The sequence below is a fragment of the Rhinolophus ferrumequinum genome, chromosome 16 (assembly GCF_004115265.2).
Source record: "Rhinolophus ferrumequinum isolate MPI-CBG mRhiFer1 chromosome 16, mRhiFer1_v1.p, whole genome shotgun sequence".
NCBI lineage: Eukaryota > Metazoa > Chordata > Mammalia > Chiroptera > Rhinolophidae > Rhinolophus > Rhinolophus ferrumequinum.
Window position 1 is genome coordinate 47812866 of NC_046299.1, and position 18529 is coordinate 47831394.

At 48.9% G+C, this 18529-nt stretch overlaps 1 protein-coding gene and 1 pseudogene across 4 annotated transcripts in view; one reads left to right on the plus strand and one right to left on the minus strand.

Moving 5' to 3' along the window:
* TSPAN15 (tetraspanin 15) overlaps nt 1–18529 on the plus strand; it is a 51096-nt gene that overhangs the window by 28223 nt on the left and 4344 nt on the right. For all 4 annotated transcript variants that reach the window (XM_033130991.1, XM_033130992.1, XM_033130994.1 and 1 more), the window contains 2 exons: nt 11165–11260; nt 13706–13822. In XM_033130991.1, coding sequence (XP_032986882.1) covers nt 11165–11260; nt 13706–13822 — 213 coding nt within the window. The remainder of the gene's footprint in view (nt 1–11164; nt 11261–13705; nt 13823–18529) is intronic.
* Nucleotides 1252–2580, minus strand: LOC117036230 (peptidyl-prolyl cis-trans isomerase FKBP1A-like; annotated as a pseudogene).

The window sequence follows — 18529 nt, forward strand, 5'->3', positions numbered from 1 at the left end:
AGGGCTGACCGCCAAGCCAGAGCTCCATCGTTTCTCCCATAATCCTATGCCTTTGTTTTCCTCCCGGCTTTGGTGTTGGGGCTGGGGCCTGAGGAGCAGGGCTTGTTCGCAGCAGCTCAGTTCTTTCTGTCATTCCCCTGCCTCCACCCTCCCCACCCCGATAGCGTGGTTTCTGGTGTTCCCAAGCATCCTGGTCAGAGAGGTACAACAGGGCTATAGCCAACTTCTCTCCTGTCAGAAGTGAGCCCACGCTTGCAGTCACGATGCCCGACACCGGGTTGTGCAGATCCCTCAAATGATCCAGTGTCTGACTCTTGCCAAACCCATCATGGGGGCAGCTGGTATTCCGGCCCAGGTGGGAGCAGGGAACACACCTGTGGGTGGGCCTTAACCACAGGCCTGTGTATAGCCCTGGAATCCAGGGGTTTTCTCCCTGTTTGATGAGCCCGAGGAGAGAGGAGGGAAGATTCCCATCATATTGATGGAGTCCTCAAGAACAGAGAGGTTAAGAAGGCCGCCTGTGAGCACACAGTAAGACAGAGACAGCTCAGTCTTTTCCCCTCGCCTTATTGAAATATCATTGACAAATAAAATTGAAGTATATTTAAATTGTAAAGTGTGATGCTTTGATAGATGTACACATTGTGAAATGATGACCACATCCATCACCTCACATACCTACCTTTTTTTAAATGTGAGAATGCTTAAGATCGATTCTCTTAGCAAATTTCAAGTACACAATTCAGTGTTATGAACTGTAGTCACCACGCTGCATAAAGGTCCTCAGAACTTGTTCATCTTATGACTGGAAGTTTGTACTCTGACAATCTCCCCATTTTCCACACATCCAGACCCTGGCAGCCGTTTTTCTACTCTCTGGTTCTATGGGTTTGACTTTTTTTTTTTTTTTAAGAGTCCACATAGAAATTATACCATACAATATTTGTCTTTCTCCGTCTGGCTTATTTCACTCAGCATAATACCCTCCAGGACTACCCATGTTGTCACAAATGGCAGGATTTTCTTCTTTGTTTTAATGGCTGAACAATAGTCCATTGTATATATATAATATCTACACTAATATATGTATAATTATTATATTATATTCATATTATATTATGCTATAAAATAGTATTCTATTGTGTGTATATATGCAATGGCTATATATATAAACTACAATATAAATAAATATATGTATATGTTTATTCACATTTTCTTTGTTCATCTGTCGACGGATACTTAGAATGTTTCCATCTCTTTTTTTTTTCTTTTGAGAAAGCCAGCCTGAAGTACTTTTATTGCAATACTAAAACTTGAAACTCATATGTGGTGTGTGTGTGTTGGGTAGAGGTAAGCAGTAATAATTTCTCTTACCCAATCACCACACAGGACAGCAAAGTGGTGAGAGGGGCAAAGGAAAAGCCAGGAAGCTTTGAGATGAGCAGGGGGAGCTGAGCGTAGAAAACCAGGTGACACTGACGCTGTGATGACCACATCATTTTCTTAAGACAACGCTCAGGGCTTTGTCGTGAGGGCTGGGCGTTCGTTGGGTGTTAACAAACAGCAACTTCAATTTAAACTTTTCATTAAAGTTCTTAAAATTCAGAAAACAGAGCCCGGATAGCTATGAGATTATCAAAGTCCTGAATATCCTTTAGAAAAACCACAGGATGGGGGAAAAAGCCAGGCCGCAAAGAAGGCTTCCGAGGTCCTGCCGGTCTGAGGACAGATACCTGTACTGTCCAGCACTGCAGTGAAAATGATTTGCTTTTAAAAGGCAGAGGGTTTAGGGGAGAGTGGGGCAGTGGAGACAACAGCTGTCCCGCATCCCACTTCAGTTTTGGGTAGGGCTCTTAATTCAACCCCAGGACATCTCTCATCTCTCAACTGGAGAATAATTCGGCCCTCAACAAGCACCTTAAATCTGCTATGGCTTTGCAGCACTGCAGCAAGAATGTTTAATATATAATAATAGAAATTTCACCCAAAATAAAATATTCTTGCATCCCCCCACACCAATTCCTGGTCTAAAGTTAACCCAGTACTTGTGCTGTTAATACTTGACTAATACCTAGTTGGAAACCTGGATGCAGAAGACTGAGTGAAACTAAATTTTCACCCTGAAACAAAACCAAAATGAGTACCTTGAGGTTTATGGCGTATAGTTGAGGTCAACACACATGCAAGGAAAAAGGGGAAGTCAAAGCTGGGTGACAGAACACATTCAATCAGGGTAGATATTTATACAAAGAGTGTGGGGGGAACATCAGGAAAAGCTACGTACGGATTCATGTGTGCGCGTCTGGGAGAAGAAAAGGGTCCAGGGAAGAGGCCGTTCCTGTCATTCCAGTTTTAGAAGCTCCACGTCAAAGATGAGAGTGGCATTTGGTGGGACGATGCCTGAGTGCCCCGTGGCACCATACGCATAGTTGGGGGGATGGTCAGTTTGGCTCCTGACCTACACTTATCGGGGCGACCCCCTCTTCTCAGCCTCAGAGCACCTCCTGCTTGCCTAGCATAAACTTTGAAGGGCTTGTTTCTGTCCCGGGAGAAATCAAATTTCTTTCCATCTTCAAGCATCCTTTGGATAGATACTCAGAAGTGGGATTACTGGATCATATGGTAGTTCTAGTTTTAATTTTTTAAGGAACCTTTATACTGTTTTCCATAATGGTTGTACCAATTTATATTCCCACCAACAGTGCACCAAGGTTCCCATTCTTCCTCACCAATGTTGCTATCTCTTGTCTTTTTGATAATAGCCGTTCTAACAGGTGTGAGGTGATAGTTCATTATGGTTTCGATTTGCATTTTCCTGATGATTAGTGATGGTGAGCATTTCTTCATTTACCTGTTGGCCTTCTGCATGTCTTCTTTGGGAAAATATCTATTCAGGTCCTCAGATAATTACTGTTGTTATTATTTTGCTACTGAGTTGCAAGGGTTACATAGTTTGAATATTGACCCCTTATTGAATATATGGTTTACAAATATTTTCTCTAACGGGTTGCCTTCTCAGTGTTTTAATTGTTCCCTTGCTGTGTAGAAACTTCCTAGTTTGACATAGTCCCACTTGTTTATTTTTGCTTTTGTTGCCTGTGCATTTGGTGTCAGATCCAAAAAATCATGGCCAAAATCAATGTCGAGGAATTTTTTTCCCTATGTTTTCAGGTCTTAGGTTTAAGTCTTTTATCTATTTTGAGTTGATTTTTTGTGTGTGGTGTAAGATAAGGATCCAATTTTATTCTTTTGCATGTGGATATCCAGTTTTCCCAGAACCATTTATTGATGAGACTATCCTTTTCCTATTGTGTATTCTTGGAGACTTTGTTGAAAATTGGTTGACCATATATGCTTGGGTTTATCTCTAGGCTCTTTGTCCTGTTTCATTGATCTGTGTCTATTTTTATGCCAATACCATACTATTTTGGTAACTATAGCTTTGTAATATAGTTTGAAGTAGGGAAGTGTGAGGCCTCCAGCTTTGCTCTTCTTCCTCAAGATTACTTTAGCTATTTTGGTTCTGCTATGGTTCCGTACAAATTTTAGGATTTTTTGTTTTCTATTTCTTGAAAAATGTCATTGGAATTTTGATATAGATTGCATTGAATCTCTTGATTGCTTTGGGTAGTATGGATATTTTAACAGTGTTAATTCTTCCAATCCATGAACAAGTTACACCATTTCATTTATTTGTGTCATCTTCAATTTCTTTCATCAATGTTTTATAGTTTTAAGTGTACAGACCTTTCACTTCCTTGGTTAAATTTATTCTTAAGTATTTTATTCTTTTTAATGCTATTGTAAATGGGATTGTTTTACTAATTTCTTTTTTGGGTGGTTCATTGCTAGTGTATAGAAATGCAACTGGTTTTTGTAAGTTTTATATCCTGCAACTTTACTGAATTTGTTTATTCTAACAGTTTTTTTGCTGGAGTCTTTAGGATTTTCTATATATATAAAATCATATCATCTGCAAATAGACAATTTTGCTTCTTTCTTTCTGATTTGAATGCCTTTTATTTCTTTTCCTTGCCTAATTTTCTTGCTCTGGCTAGGACTTCTAGTACTATTTTAAATAGAAATGGTGAGAGACTTTTCTATTTAACATAGAGGAGGAGCTTTTAGCTTTTCACCATTGAGTATGATGTTAGTTGTGAGCTGGTCGTGTATGACCTTTATTATGTTGAGGTATACTCTTTCCATACCTAATTTGTTAGGTGTTTTTATCAGGAGAGGATGTTGAATTTTGTCAAATGCTTTTTCTACATCTATTGAGTGATCATATTTTTATTCTTCGTTTTGTTTATGTATCACATTTATTGATTGCATATGTTGAACCATCCTTCCATCCCAGGGATAAATCCTGCTTGATCGTGGTATATGATTCTTTTAATGTGCTGTTGGATTCAATTTGCTAATATTTTGTTGAGGATTTTTGCATCTAGGTTCATCAAGGATATTAGCCTGTGGTTTTTTTTTCTTGTCATGTCCTTCTTTGGCTTTGGTATTAGAGTAATGCTAGCCTCATAAAGTGAGTTTGGAAGCATTCCCTCCTCTTCAATTTCTTGGAATTTTAGAAGAATTAGTATTAATTTAGAAGAATTAGTATTAATTTAAATGTCTGATAGAATTCACCAGTGAAGACGTCTGGCCCTGGACTTTTCTTTATTGGGAGAGTTTTGATTACTGATTCAAGCTCCTTTTTATTGGTCTGTTCAGCTTTTCTCTTTCTTCATGATTCAATCTTGGTAAGTTGTTTGTTTCTACAAATTTATCCATTTCTTCTAGGTTAACCAGTTTGTTGGTATATAATTGTTCATAATAGTCTCTCTTTTTTTAATTAAAGTTTATTGGGGTGACAATTGTTAATAAAGTTACATAGATTTCAGTTGTACAATTCTGTAATACATCGTCTATAAATCACAGTACGTGTTCACCACTCAGAGTCAGTTCTCCTTCCATCACCATATATTTCGTGATAGTCTCTTATGAACCTTTGCATTTTTGTGATATCAGTTGTAATATCTCCTTTTTCATTTCTGATTTTATTTTAATCTTCCCTGTTTTTTCTTAGTCTAGCTACACGTTTGTCAATTTTGTTTATCTTTGTCAAAAACTCAGCTCTTGGTTTTGTTGACCTTTTCTGTTGTCTTTCTAGTTTCTATTTCATTTGTTTCTGCTCTGATCTTTGTTATTTCCTTCCTTCTACTTACTTTGGGCTTATTTTATTCTTCTTTTTCCAGTTCTTTGAGGTGTAAAGCTAGATTGTTTGAGGTTTTTTTTCTTAATGTAGATGTTTATTACTATAAACTTCCCTCTTAAAACTGCTTTTGCGGCATCCCGTAAGTTCTGGTATGTTGTGTTTCCATTTTCACTTGTCTCAAGATATTTTTTGATTTCCCTTTTGATTTCTACTTTGCCCCATTGGTTGTCTTGGTACCTGCTTCTTCCTTATCCTCTTTTCTACTTTTCATACCATCTGCTCTGAGTGGCAGATCCAGGGTAATGGTTCCTTTTTCAGCAGTCTGGAAGGGAGAGAGACGTTTATTCCATTTGTCTAGGGGGATGCTTTTCTGTGCAGCCAGCAGGGCTTCTGGCTGGCCCATGGCTTTCCAGAGATTATGGGTTGGTTAGTGCTTTCCTGGCTGGTGCCCAGGTCGAGGTCATAGTCAGCAGAACCAGTGGTTTTAATAAACAATCCCCTAAGTGAACAGCAGTCTGGTTTCCAGTGTGCTTTCACAAAGGCGGGCTGATTTGTCATTTTCCAGTGCCCTGTAGATCAACAGGGGCTGTGACCCCACTCCTTTTTTCCAGACAAGGAGCTGAGCCGAGTTAAAACCTCCAGAGACCCTTTAGTCCTCATGCTAAGGATGCTTCAGGGCTGGTGTCAGGGGTGAGAGTTTCCAGTTACCCTCCACCCCTGAGGGCACCACGAGGTGAAGTGTGTCCCTTCTACTTGGATAGGGTGTTCCCTCATTGGGCCCTGTCAGGGGAGGGTCTTGGCGTGTAGCCTAGGAAGGACCTTCACCGGTGGTCAGGGATCTCAGCTGTTTGGGGGCTTCCAGTAGGCCATGCTATTATATGCCTGGGACTCATAATTCACAATATTTAAAAATGAGATACAAAACTATAAGTTCAGTAAGATTTCCACAAGAAAAAAAAATAAGCCTGGAAAATTCTAGAAAGAAATAGAAATATTAACATATTAACTCTCATTTCCTCTAAGGGATAGGACTAGGATGATTTTTATTTTCTCCTTTATATTTTTCCCTAGCTTCAAAATTTTCTTTTTTTATAATCAAGGGGAAAATACGATATAAAGAAAAATAATGTCCTGATGCAATCCGATTTTATAAAACAAGAGATTGGCCAATGAGGATAGGGAAGGAGCAGCCTGGCTATTGATGGTGGCAGGAAGGGGCAGTGTAAGGGGGAGAAAAATGTGAGGAGTAATCAAGGTCGGCTTCTGGGAGGAGGTGAGTTCCCAGTTTCATTTTTTCCTCACCAAGAGAAGACAGATTACCCTGAGCCACATGATAAGAAGTCCAGCCCCACAGGCTACCTGTTAACTCTAAGAATCCATTTGTGGTGAGGAATGAAGACAAATGATCAGGCTAATGACTTCACACTGGGTTCTCAGGAAGGTGCCCAGGTCATGGCCACAGCCAGGCTGCAAAAGATAAACAGACTCCTGGGTGTAAGGAAGAAACTCCCCCTCAACCCCTGACCCTGGATAAGGTTTTTCCTGTCGGCAGTGACCTGATGGTCAGACTACAGTGGCTTCTCTGCTTGTAGAGGGTCTAGTGGCCGTGCATGGAGGGGCTGGGCACAGAGCAGGTTGCCCCGAGGGCCTGAGCATGAGAAGCAGAAGTACAGCGTCCTGACCCCAGGAAGTAAGAGGAGAACGTGAATGACCTCCATGATTCATCTGGGTCCTCCCCTTCTTGACCTCCCGTTACCCCAGCTTGTTCTGTGTCCTCTTTTGAGGATGTCAGGAGAGTTGGAGGAGGGCAGCTCCTACCTGTAGAGTCTTAGGCAGAGCTGAGCAGGGACACCCAGAGTTCGCTGGGCTGTAATTGGTGCATCTGTGCCCCCATGCCAGGCCTACTTCTCTCTACCTTCTGTGTACCACCAGGGTGGGGGCGGAGTGGCCTCTTTCCTGGCCTTGATCAGAGGGTGCCGTGGTCTCACCCAACACCAGGCCAGGGAACCAGTGGGCAGCAATTAGCCTGTTTATTTTATCATGGCACTTGTCCTAGCTGTCTCTGGGCATGACCTTGAGGTCAGGGGTCGGGAGAAAGGAGACAGCACCAAGGCCCGCTTGGCCAAGCACGTGAACATGTATATCTCCCAGAGTAAAGGAGAGAAAGTCCTGCACTGATCTAGCCGGACTACCACAGCTGGTGTGCCCCACTGTGGACAACCAATTGGGATTGAGAGCTGGAGCCACAGATGCCTGGGAAGCTGAAGCATAACCTTCCCTACCATAGGGACGCAACCTGTGAACTCAGCCAGGTATGAGGAAGGGTCTGGCAACTATTCCAGAGAAACTGGCAGCTTTCTCTCCTTATTTCCGGCTCCCTGGGTTCTCTTTGGCCCTTTGTTATCAGATTGGGCCCATCTCAGGGATGGAGCAGGGGCTGGGGAATGAGTCCCCACCTTCTAGGGGGATTGAGGGAAGCCCAGAGATGCTAGCTCAGTGTTATGAGATGCTGGCTTCGTGTTATGAGAACCAGGCTGGCATTGGTTCCAGCTGGGTTGCCAGTAGCGGGCCTCCCCAGCCTTGGGCCTCAGAAGCTGATATGGAAGCGATGGAAGCTGGCAGCCTGCAGGGAACCAGGACATCTCCATCATAGAGGCCTATTCCTGCTCCTCCGGCTCCCTTCCTGGGGAAGCTGCTGCCACATGCCCACCCCCCTTTGACTCCCCCATTCATTTACAAACTCTCTAAATGCCTCTGCTGAGAGGGGTGATAAGGAGGCTTCGGGTATCTTTAAAACTAGATTTAAAAGAAAGAACTAGATAGGACTGTTCTTTGTAGCTTGAATCTGGTGGCTTAAACGACATGCTCTGAAAATCCTGCGGCCTTTGATGTTTGCTTACTCTTTGCTTAATTTAGCTTGGGCCACGTGGCCTCTGAGGCCTTGCCAGACATTTGTGAAAGGTGGTTTTCTAGTCCTTGTTGGAGCTGGCCCTGGCTGGCATGACCGAGTTTAGAGCACGGCGGGGGTGGCCCTGGGAGCAGCGGAGGAAGCCAGAATTCTCTCTTCCCAGCCGCGATCCACGAGGCTCATCCTCTGAGTGGCTCCCGGTCCTTCAGATGTAAGAACACAGCAGAGCATGTTACAGTCATTCATGAACTACACAACTTGCCTGCCTCACGGATTTTCTCTCACACACACACATACACACATACACCCCACCCCCTCCATCACAGCTTAGGGACCACTCAAATGTCCTACACGACTCTCTAGTACACATACACACACACACATACATTCACACACAATGCCAGGGGCAGTGCACACACACACACACACACAATGCCAGGGGCAGTGCACACACATAAGAGCCAGCATGACCCAAAGAGGTCCCTGATGGGAACGGGGGCAGCTGCCGCCCTTGGAGCCTGGGATCATCTGTTCTTCCTGCCCATTTTGAGAGGCCTCCAGCGAGGCCTCCTGTCCCCACAGGGGCCTGGCTCAGCTTACAGATGGAAGGCCTGATGTTCACAGAGGCCTCTTGGAGTTAGTGGCTTTGGAAAGTACTGAGACTGAGATGGTTTGGGGAGAGATGTCAGGGCTGCTCGCCAAAGAGGGAGGGAGAGACTTTCCCCACTGAACCACTGGGCGTGCCCTCTGCTGACCCTGCCCGGGCCCTCCTGCCCTCATCCTTCCCATCCCACCATCTCCAAACAGCACATGACCCAGCGGAGGGCTGGGAGGCGTCAGTGGGCCGGCGTAGGTGCAAAGGGCCATGGTGGCTCAGGACTGTGTCTGCAGTGCCCCGAGAGTGGAAGGAAACCAGTCAGCACACCCCCATGCAGAGGGCCTTAGACATGTCCCTGCGCCTGGCATCACCTGCCTGCACTGCAGCTCAGCCAAGGGCCCCCTGCAGCAGGCCATTCAATGCCATGAGCTCATTCCCTGCCCTACCTTGGGTGGCAGACTGTCCCCACTCCGGTGTCCTGTTTCTTACACACCCCAGCCATGTCCCAGCTGGATGGCCTGTGCCTTCATCACCCAGAGGAGCAGGCACCCGAGGTTGGAAAGGTTTCGTGACCTGGGGGCCTCTGGGAAAGGTGGGCCTGAGCCCAGACAGTCCCTGCTCTGCCCAGGCTGCATGGCCAGCGAACAGCTGTTCTACCAGCCCTTGGCCCGGAATCCAGCGCCAGACCCAGGCAGGGCTAAGGGCAGGTGAGTGCAGAGGCTTTCGCGTGGGAGAAGGCCTGGCCCCGGCCTCCCGGGGTGGCCATGCAGCCTTCCTCAGCTCCCAGGTCTGCTCCAGGGAGGCTGTTTATCATGAGCAGAGGTTTTCTTTCTGGCCAGAGCCAGTTGCCTCATTACCTTGGCCTTGAGCAGCGTGTCCGGAAGGACTTGGCCAATGTGTCCTTTGTACCTGTCTTTCTGCTCCTGGAGAGGGTTTGGGAGATGGCCCCAAACAACCCTGGGTTCTTATCTTGGCTTCTTAAAGTATATCAGGCTGAGAGCTTGACACCTTGATTCTAGTATCTCTCAGCCAGTGACCAGCAGGGTGACCTTGGACAAGTCATGTCGCCTCTCGGGCTGCAGGGTGTTTGTGAGGGGTCCCAGCCCAGGGGCCGGCTCTTGCTTCGGACGATGCCCCCGCTGCAGTACGTCTTTTGGGCAAGACGTGGGGCCTTGGCTTCCCCTGGGATTAGCCATTTTTCACTCATGACATGATGGGTATGAAGTGATACCATAGGGTTTGTGTCTCCTGGAAAAACAGAAAAAGAAGTGCAATACTAAGACAAGACCTACTCTGTCATCCCGCTAAGCATCTTTGTAGCTTTATTTAAATCTCAAAGCCCTATGAGGCAGAGAGTTGCCCTCCCCACTTTGCAGGTAAGGAAATGGAGGCTTGGATCTTAAATGAAGTGCCTGAGGCCTGGTTGGCTACCTGGGCTATTCTTGACCATGAGGTTTGACAACCCCACTCCTGGAAGGTGTCTGAAAGATAGGCCTTCAGGGTCAGTTCACAAGTGGGAAACTGAGGCCCAGAATGGAGAAGTAGCTGTATCAGGGCCTGCAGTGGCAGGATTGGGCCTGGAACCCAGGGCCCGGTTGTCCCAGTGTAGCCGCGGGCGCCTCCCCCAGGGATCGTCTGGCTCCGGAGCCGAGAATGCCCCCTTTGTGCCAGCACAATCTCCGATGATACGCGGCCTCCTGCTCTGAAAGCCCCGATTGTCACCGTGAGCGTGGAGCTGGGCTGCCCACATTCTCGCCCCCACCCTTCCCGCTGTGGAGCCTTTTGTGCTCCCGGATCTCAGCACAACAGCCAGGCTGTTGATCCAGAAGGCCCAGCATGACTGGGAGAGGGCAGCATGCCAGAGCTCTCCCTGCTGGGGGTTGTCCCAGCTCGAGCTGGGTGGGGGGCCCGTTTGTCTGGCCCACGCGGGACGTCAGAACATCTGATTCCCACTACTGGCTGGGCCCCTAAGCAGTCTGCTCTGTGACCTGGGACAGTCAGGCCCCCTCTCTGGCCTCAGTTTGCAAGAGAAGAGGGGAGAGGAGGCCTAGAGGGCAACAGCCTGTCTTTGGGTGGCAGAAGGAACACCAGGCCGGGAACAGGACAGCCTAGTGCCATCCTGGCATGGCTGCTTTGGAGCTTCGCCGCTCCCCTGCAAGACAGGGCCTCACCGTCTTGGGGCCTGAGTTCTCTGATCTGTAAAGGAAATGAGGGTGAATCACTCCTGCTTGGACATGGCAGAGGGCCTCAGGCATTAGATGGACATTGGGGCAGGGAGGTGGTGGATATTCAGGCTGAGAAAGGAGGGGGTGTTCCGTGCAGGCAGGGGTGGGGGCTACCTGGGCACTGGGCACTCTGTCCCAATTGGACTTCTGGCAAATCTCGGGGTGGACTCTAGGGGGCGGGGGGAAGGCTGTGGTCCTCTTCTTTTGTAATTTCTCTGTCAAAACAGACCATCGACTTTCTGAATGATAACATCCGACGAGGAATCGAGAACTACTACGATGATCTGGACTTCAAGAACATCATGGACTTTGTCCAGAAGAAGGTGAGTCGGGCTCTGGGCTCGGAGACGTGCTTCCCATACCCTTGGTCCGCCACTCGGAGCTCTGCTCAAGAGGGTGAGGGTGAGGCCTCACATGGCTTCTCCATTCCCAGAGCAGGTGGCCGGCCAAGTGGGGAGGCAAGGGTGGGCCCTGCACGTCTGCCAGGGAGGTGCCTGACCTTCTCAAGCGGCCCTCTGCCCACACGCCTGGCCCAGAATGTCCTTGCCCTTTGTCCCTCTCCAGTTACATGGACCCTCCCCTCCTCAAACAAAAGAACAAGGTCACCTAACAGGGCCCCAGGGTGCCCTTGCCAATGGGCAAAGATCCTCCTTCCTTGAGATGGGAGTGACCTCGAAGCCACACAGTTCACAACGCCCCTTCTGCCAAGGCCCTTCAGTGGTGGAGAGCGCACGCCCTGTCCCGTCAAGGGCAGTCCTGCTGAGGACAGTGCTCTCCCCTGATTCCATTTCCCTGGCGTGGGGGGAACAGAACACGACCGCTCCTTATCTTCCATGACCCATGTGATGGTGGCACTGTGGGGTGCTGACCCTCTTCCCCAAGGTCGACCCTCGTTTGTCAGTGCAATGATGGCAGTTGCAGGGCCAGCCACCGCCCTCGGTGGATTCCACACATCAATCTCAGTTAGTCCTGAGCCTCAGGTTCCTCATCTGTGTAGGGGGGATATTAATGGTGCCTTCTTGGCGTCATGGTGAGATTGCCTTGACTTAATTCGGAATGCTTGGAGCAGTGCCAGATGTGTGGTAAGACCCCAGCAGTAAGTGTCACCTACAGTGATGACTGTCCTCGTGTCCTCCTAGGTGAGGGCAAGCACCTGGCAGCACTTCCGGGGACATGACCTTGGGGGGCTTCAGCTGGCCTGGTCCCCATGCTAACCCTCCGTGGGGACCAATATCTCACCGCACCCAGGGCCACCCAGGGCCACGCGCAGTGGCCACTCCCTTGGCTCAGGCTTTTGCTTTAGTCACAACAGGTGCAGTCTCTGGGAGGCTCTTCTCTGCTAAGGAGGTGCCTGCCAGCTCTGGCTGTTGGGTGGAGCAACATGTTTTTACTGGAACCAGCCCTCAGCTGGCTTGGAGATGTCATTTCTCCCAGGGTGGGATGGGGTCATGGTGATTCAAGCTTGGTGCCAGGCCCTATGCTGGGTGCATGATGCACGGTCTCTCTGTCATCCTCAGCTCAGCTGTGCAAAGCTGGCATTCTCCTTCCTGCTTTCCAGATGAGGATCTGAGGCTCAGAGAGGCTGATCGCCTTGCCCTAAGTCACACAGCTAGGGGTGGTAGGGTGAAGATTTAAACTCAGGTCTGTCTGATTGCTAGGCAAATGACCTTTGCACTGTACCACAGAGAAGCACTTCCAGGTCCTCAAACCTAATAGCCTAAAGCCTGTAGGGACAGTGGAAGGGTGTCTGATTTGTGTTTCTACCAGGACTCCCAACCGTATCACTCCCTTGCATCCCCTTAACTCATCCCCTCTACTGTCCTCATTGTGCTCTAGACACGCTGGCCTCCGCACCTGCTGCTGAAGGACAACTTGCTCGTTTCTGCACGGCACCTGTGCACATGGTGCCCTTCCTGTTGTTCGTGTCTCAGACTCAATGCCGTCTCCTCAGCAGCCTTTCCTGACCTCCTCACCTAAAGCTGCCCCTCCCCTCTCCCTTCCCCTGTGTCGCTGTATTCCTCGTACACAGCACTACCTCACCGACCTTTTCATGTCTTGCTTACTCCTGTTTCCCTCACTGGCACGTGCCCCATGTGGGCAGGGCCCGTGTTGCTTTGCTCACCCTCTCTCTCTAGTACCCAGAACAGTGCCTGGCACACACCGCACCCTACTAGACTACTACTGTCCCCAGGCATTGGCACCACTACAAGGGGAGCTGCAGGGAGCTGCTACACTAAGGGGAAAATGACGCCTGCCTTACCATTGCTCAGTCCTGAGCCCAGGGCAGGAAAGGCGGGCTGTGTGCCCCTTTGCTGAGGGCAGCACTGTGGCCGGGGAGGAGCAGGTCAGTGTGGTGCAGGGGCCACTGGGTTGTGGGGTTTCCATAGAAGCCTCGCCTCCGGGACCTTAAAGACCAGCTTCTCTGGTCCAGCACTTGCACTGGGGACATGAAGGTGGAATCCATTTGTCAAGGAGGGACTTTGCCTTACAGTGTTTAGTCACCACCCCAATAGTCCACCGAGAGGCCTCCCAGGCTTGGCTTGTATGCCTTTCCAGTGGCGGGTTGCTCACTACCTCCTGGGCAGTCATGCTTCTTGTGGAGAGCTCCGACCAGACCCGTGTGGCCTCGTGTGCTCCCTGTGACTCCCCCCACCAGGCTGAGCCACGTCATATATTACATGAACGTATCTCCTGCCAGGGCGCCCTCCTGCTGTCCCGGGGCCTCGGCAGTGACAGAAGCTCCCTTTCCTGCTTGCTTCCTCTCTCAGTTTAAGTGCTGTGGCGGAGAAGACTACAAAGATTGGAGCAAAAACCAGTATCATGACTGCAACGCCCCTGGACCTCTGGCTTGCGGGGTGCCCTACACCTGCTGCATCAGAAACACGGTACCCACTGCTCCTGGGGCCACCCCAGCTGATCACGCACCTTTCTCATCTTTCAGGACAGGGGTGGGGTGGGTGGGTGGAGTAGGTAGCAGGTGATGGTCGTTGCCAAGGCTTCCTGGGTCTCAAGGGCTACCGGAAGGGGTAAACTTGGGGGTGGGGGTAGGGAGCCTTCTCTTTATTAGGAGTAGAAGTTAACACCTATTGAGCACTCTCCATGAGCAGGCCTGTTCTAGGTGCCTTAGTTGTGTTAACTCATTTAGTCCTTTCAACAAGCCTGTGAGGTAGGTATTACTATTTTACCCACTGTACAGATGAAGAAACTGAGGCACCAAAAGGTTAGATGCCTTGCTCCAGGATGATAGGGCTGGGAGGAAATGCAGGTAGCCATCATCAGAGCTGTGCTCTGAACTACTGGACAGAACAGGTGAGGAGCAGGAGAGGTTCCAGGCCGGGGGCTTAGCAGGGGCAGCTGGCTCTGCAGGCTTCGCCGGAGGGCCAGAGCAGGGCCTACGCTTGGGGCGTTGCCGGTACACACTGGAGTTGAGGGCCTGGTGATCGTCAGTAACAAGGCGTGTGGAAGGGGGTCTGATGATGTAAATGCCAGCCTCCCCCTCTCCCCAGCAGGGTCCTGTCAGCTCTGTCACCCGCTTCGCCACTTGGGAGGCTGTCCTGTGCAGTCACGACTTACGAATGAGAAGCTCCGTCCATCCTCTGTGTTTGACTAATGCATCCCAAACCTGCCTAGTTTCCGGACTGGAATGAGGCAGAGAGCTTTGCAATTACTCATACTCTGAATAGTCATGGAAAATTTCTCTTCTGACGTCTCCACCATTCTGTGCCCACGGCAGGATTCTGTAAACTGAGTAGCTGCTGGGGTTGGGTAGGGAGTTTTGCCCATGAGTCAGAGGCCAGTGCCAAGTGTACTAGCCCTAAAAAGGCTGGGCCAGGAGGAGAGGTTTGTTTGGAAATTTCAGCTGCCATTTTAGGTAGCTCTCTGGGCATGGGGAGTGCTGGGGAAGAGCCCAGGGCTTTCAGAGAGGCCTGTGGGGGACGATCCTGAACCTTGTCACCCAGGGCAGTGGCACCTGAATGCTCAAGCTGAGATGCGGAAGCCCAACTTGTATTCATTCATTCAACAAATATTTATTGAGGACCTACCATGTGCCAGACACGTTTCTAGATTCTGGGGGTACAGCAAACACACAAGAGAACTCTCTGTCCTCATGGAGCTTATGTTTTAGTGGGGGAAAACTGACAAAATAAGTAAGTAAAAGAGAGAGTATGTTAGAAGGTGATAAATGCTAAGGATAAAAATAAAGCAGGAGCATGGAGGATAGCAATTTTAGATATTGAGAAGATGGGTTCTTAGTAAAACCCTGAAGGAAATGAGGGAGTAAGCCATGCATATATCTGGGGGAGGGGCATTTCTGGCAGAAAGAATAGCAAGTGCAAAGTCCCTGACGTGGGAATTGCCCTGATGAGTTTGAGAAGCAGCACAGAGAACAGTGTGGCTGGAGCAGCGTGAATGGAGTGGAGGGGTAGAATAGCAGCAGGTAAAGTCAGAGAAGTCATGGGTGCCCCGCAGGTCATAATCAGGACTTTGGTGTTCCCTTGAGTGACAGGGAGTCACAGGGCTTCGGTGGCAGAGTGGCAGATACGACTTAGGCTTTACTAGGATGACCTTGGCTGCTGTGGGAGCAGAGGTGGCCCCAGGAAGTCGGTTAGGGGCCAGTGCAGCAGTCCAGGTGTCACAGCTCAGGCTGGGGAGCGGGCTCTGAGATGCCGATTAGTGAGCAGGAGGTTTAGTAGGAGGTGTGAGGGAGGTGATGGAAGCAGGGGTGGGCAGAGGGAGAAGCTGAGCTACGATGCAGGCTCAGCCGAACCTGTGGGGATGATCCGTCAGAGTTGTCCCGTAATGCGGCAAGGAGGCCAAGCCGTCACACCTCACACTGACAGGCATTGCGTGAGTTCAGTGTCCCCCGGGAAGGGACCAGCTGGCTCTGTTCAGCATAGAAACAGAACCAGTAGGATGCATGCGTGTGTGTGTGTGTGTGTGTGCGTGTGTGTAAAAAGATTCATTATAAGGAATCGGCTCACAGAATTATGCAGGCAGGCAAGTCTGAAGAACTGCAGGGTGAGTCAGCAGGCTGGAGACCCAGGCAGACCTGATGGTTCAGTCCGGATCTGAAGACGGTCTGACAGGAAGAGTTCTCCATTACTCAGGGGAAGGCAAGCTCTTTGTTCTATTCAGGCCTTTCACGGACTGGATGAGGCCCCCGCGTCTTAGGGCGCGCAGTCTGCTTTACTCAGTCTGCTGATTTAACCGTCAATACTGAAAACCACCCTCACAGAAACCCCGACGATAACGTTTGGCTAAATATCTGGGGACCCCAAAGCGTGGTCAAGTTGACACATAAAATTAAGTACACGTGACAATCACTCAGGGGGCTGACCCCTAAGGGCTCCTGCCGGCAGCAGCTGCAGGGGTTCTGGGCAGCTGTCACCACCTCAGGCAGGAGAAGACAGGCTTAGAGCCAGGTGGCAGTCATGCGCGTGGCAAAACGTGGTCCGATTCTGGCTGCGTTTTGCACGTAAGCCCGCAGGATTGGCTGACAGATCAGGTGTGGGAGGTAGTAGGTGAAAGTGGTAATTGAAGAGGACTCCCAGAGTTTGGCCTGTGCCACAAGAAAGGCGGGGCTACCCTTGCTTGAGAGGGGGGACTGCAGGGTCACAGGTTGGGGGTGTCAGCTCAGCGTGACCCACAGCGTTTGAGAGACCGTGATGTTCCAGTTAGATATTGGGGTCTGCTGTATGGGGGAGAGGTCCAGGTTGGGAGGATAAACATGGATGCCACCAGTAGAGAAATGGAATGTAAAGCCGGCATCTGGATGGGAACACTGAGGTGGGGATGCACCTGTCACCTGGCTGGGTCATCTCTGGTTCTGTAAGACAAAACTGTCTTGTTCGCCCTGTGTCTCCCACACCTGGATCATTTTCTCTAAAGGTAAAACAGGTGTTTCCTTCCTCAGTAGAATCTGTTCCATTTGTGTATGAGCCTATTTATTTTACATTGTCTTATTCACCCAAGGATCTGAATGAGCATACAGGAAACAGAATAAAAAGCTAAAATTAACAATAAAATTAGGATCATGAAAAAAAAATATATATATATATAATTTTTATTGGGGAACAGTATGTTTTTCCAGGACCCATCAGCTCCATGTCAAGTCATTCTTTTCAGTCTAGTTGTGGAGGGCGCAGCTCACTGGTCCATGTATGTGGGAATCGAACTGGCAACCTTGGTGTTATGAGCACCATGCTCCAACCACTGAGCCAACTGGCCACCCGGAAAATATATTTTAAAATAGGAGCACCAGATGAATATATATGAAAAAAATATATATGAAAATATATATGAAAAATATAAACTACTTATATGTAGGCCTAAAGGGCTCACTGGATATGAGCCTCGTGTTTGGTGGCTTAGAGCTTCCTGGCAGCCAAAGGAAAAAAGGAGATATAGTCTGTTACTGTTCAACAGAAGAAAACGCACCAGTTCTTCAAGGGAAGTCATTTTTTTTCCTCTTGCTCCTGGCTTTAAAAGAAATGCCTTATACCAGGCTTTCTATAGAGGATTTGGGTGGGATTTGTCTCTCCCCTTAGTAAGGGAGAATTTTTCCCACCCGACCTACTGCCTTCAGACTTGAACTGAAACATATGCTCTTCCTGGGTCTCAAGCCTGCCAACCTTAAGACAGGAACTTTACCATCAGCTCTCTTGGTTCTCTATAGAGGATTTGGAGCAGCAGAGCTGCACCTCAGCTTGTAAAATTTGGGTGTACTAACTGTGTCCCTAAGACCTGTTGGTGTAAAGGGCGGTTTGCTTCTACATTAAATGGCTGTAGACTGCTGGGCCTGTTGAGATCTTGTGTCTAATTCTAGTCGATATCCACTTGTTATTGGCTACCCCTTGGGGGCCTATGCCTGAAGTCCCCTCTCCCCCTTTCCGTTAGCTGCTCAGATCCCAGGTAACCCAGCTCATCAGTCCTGGGTCAGGGTGAAAGGAAGCACACATGAGTAACCCTGGTGAATTTTGCTGTATTGATCTTTTGGCTGCTCAAGAGTTTTTCTTGATGTCCTGCCTTGTGGCCCTGTGCCAGATGAAAGAGGCCGCTGCACAGCTGGTCTTGGGGCCTGTGGACCCTCAGTGGAGTCTCTATAGAATACCGATTCTGTGGTCTGACCCAGGCAGGCTTTACCTTTGGAACGACCACGGATGCATCTTAAACCACCTCCCCACCCTTAGGGGGTAGCTCTCCCGGAAGGAGAAGGCAAGTCCCCCTGTGACCTAGGGAAGAGTTCTGGGTTCTATGTGTAAGGGAGGCGCCTGCCAGTTGCATGTATGTTTTCTGAGGGGCCAGGTCCCACTTCCAGGGCTGGAACCACAGTGAATGAAGTTACTCTTGTCACCTCCTTACATACCATCTTGTTTACTTACCATCTTCATGGCCTGTTTCCCTTTCTAGAATATAAATTCCATGAAGGCTTGGGCTTTGTTTTGTTCTTCTATATTTCAAATATCTAGAATAGTGATTGGTACATAATAGATGTTTCATTAATATTTGTTCAATGGATAACCGAGTGAGTGAACAAACGAGGCAGACAGCACCCACTCCCATCATGCCTTCTCCCAGCCTGACCCTCTCCA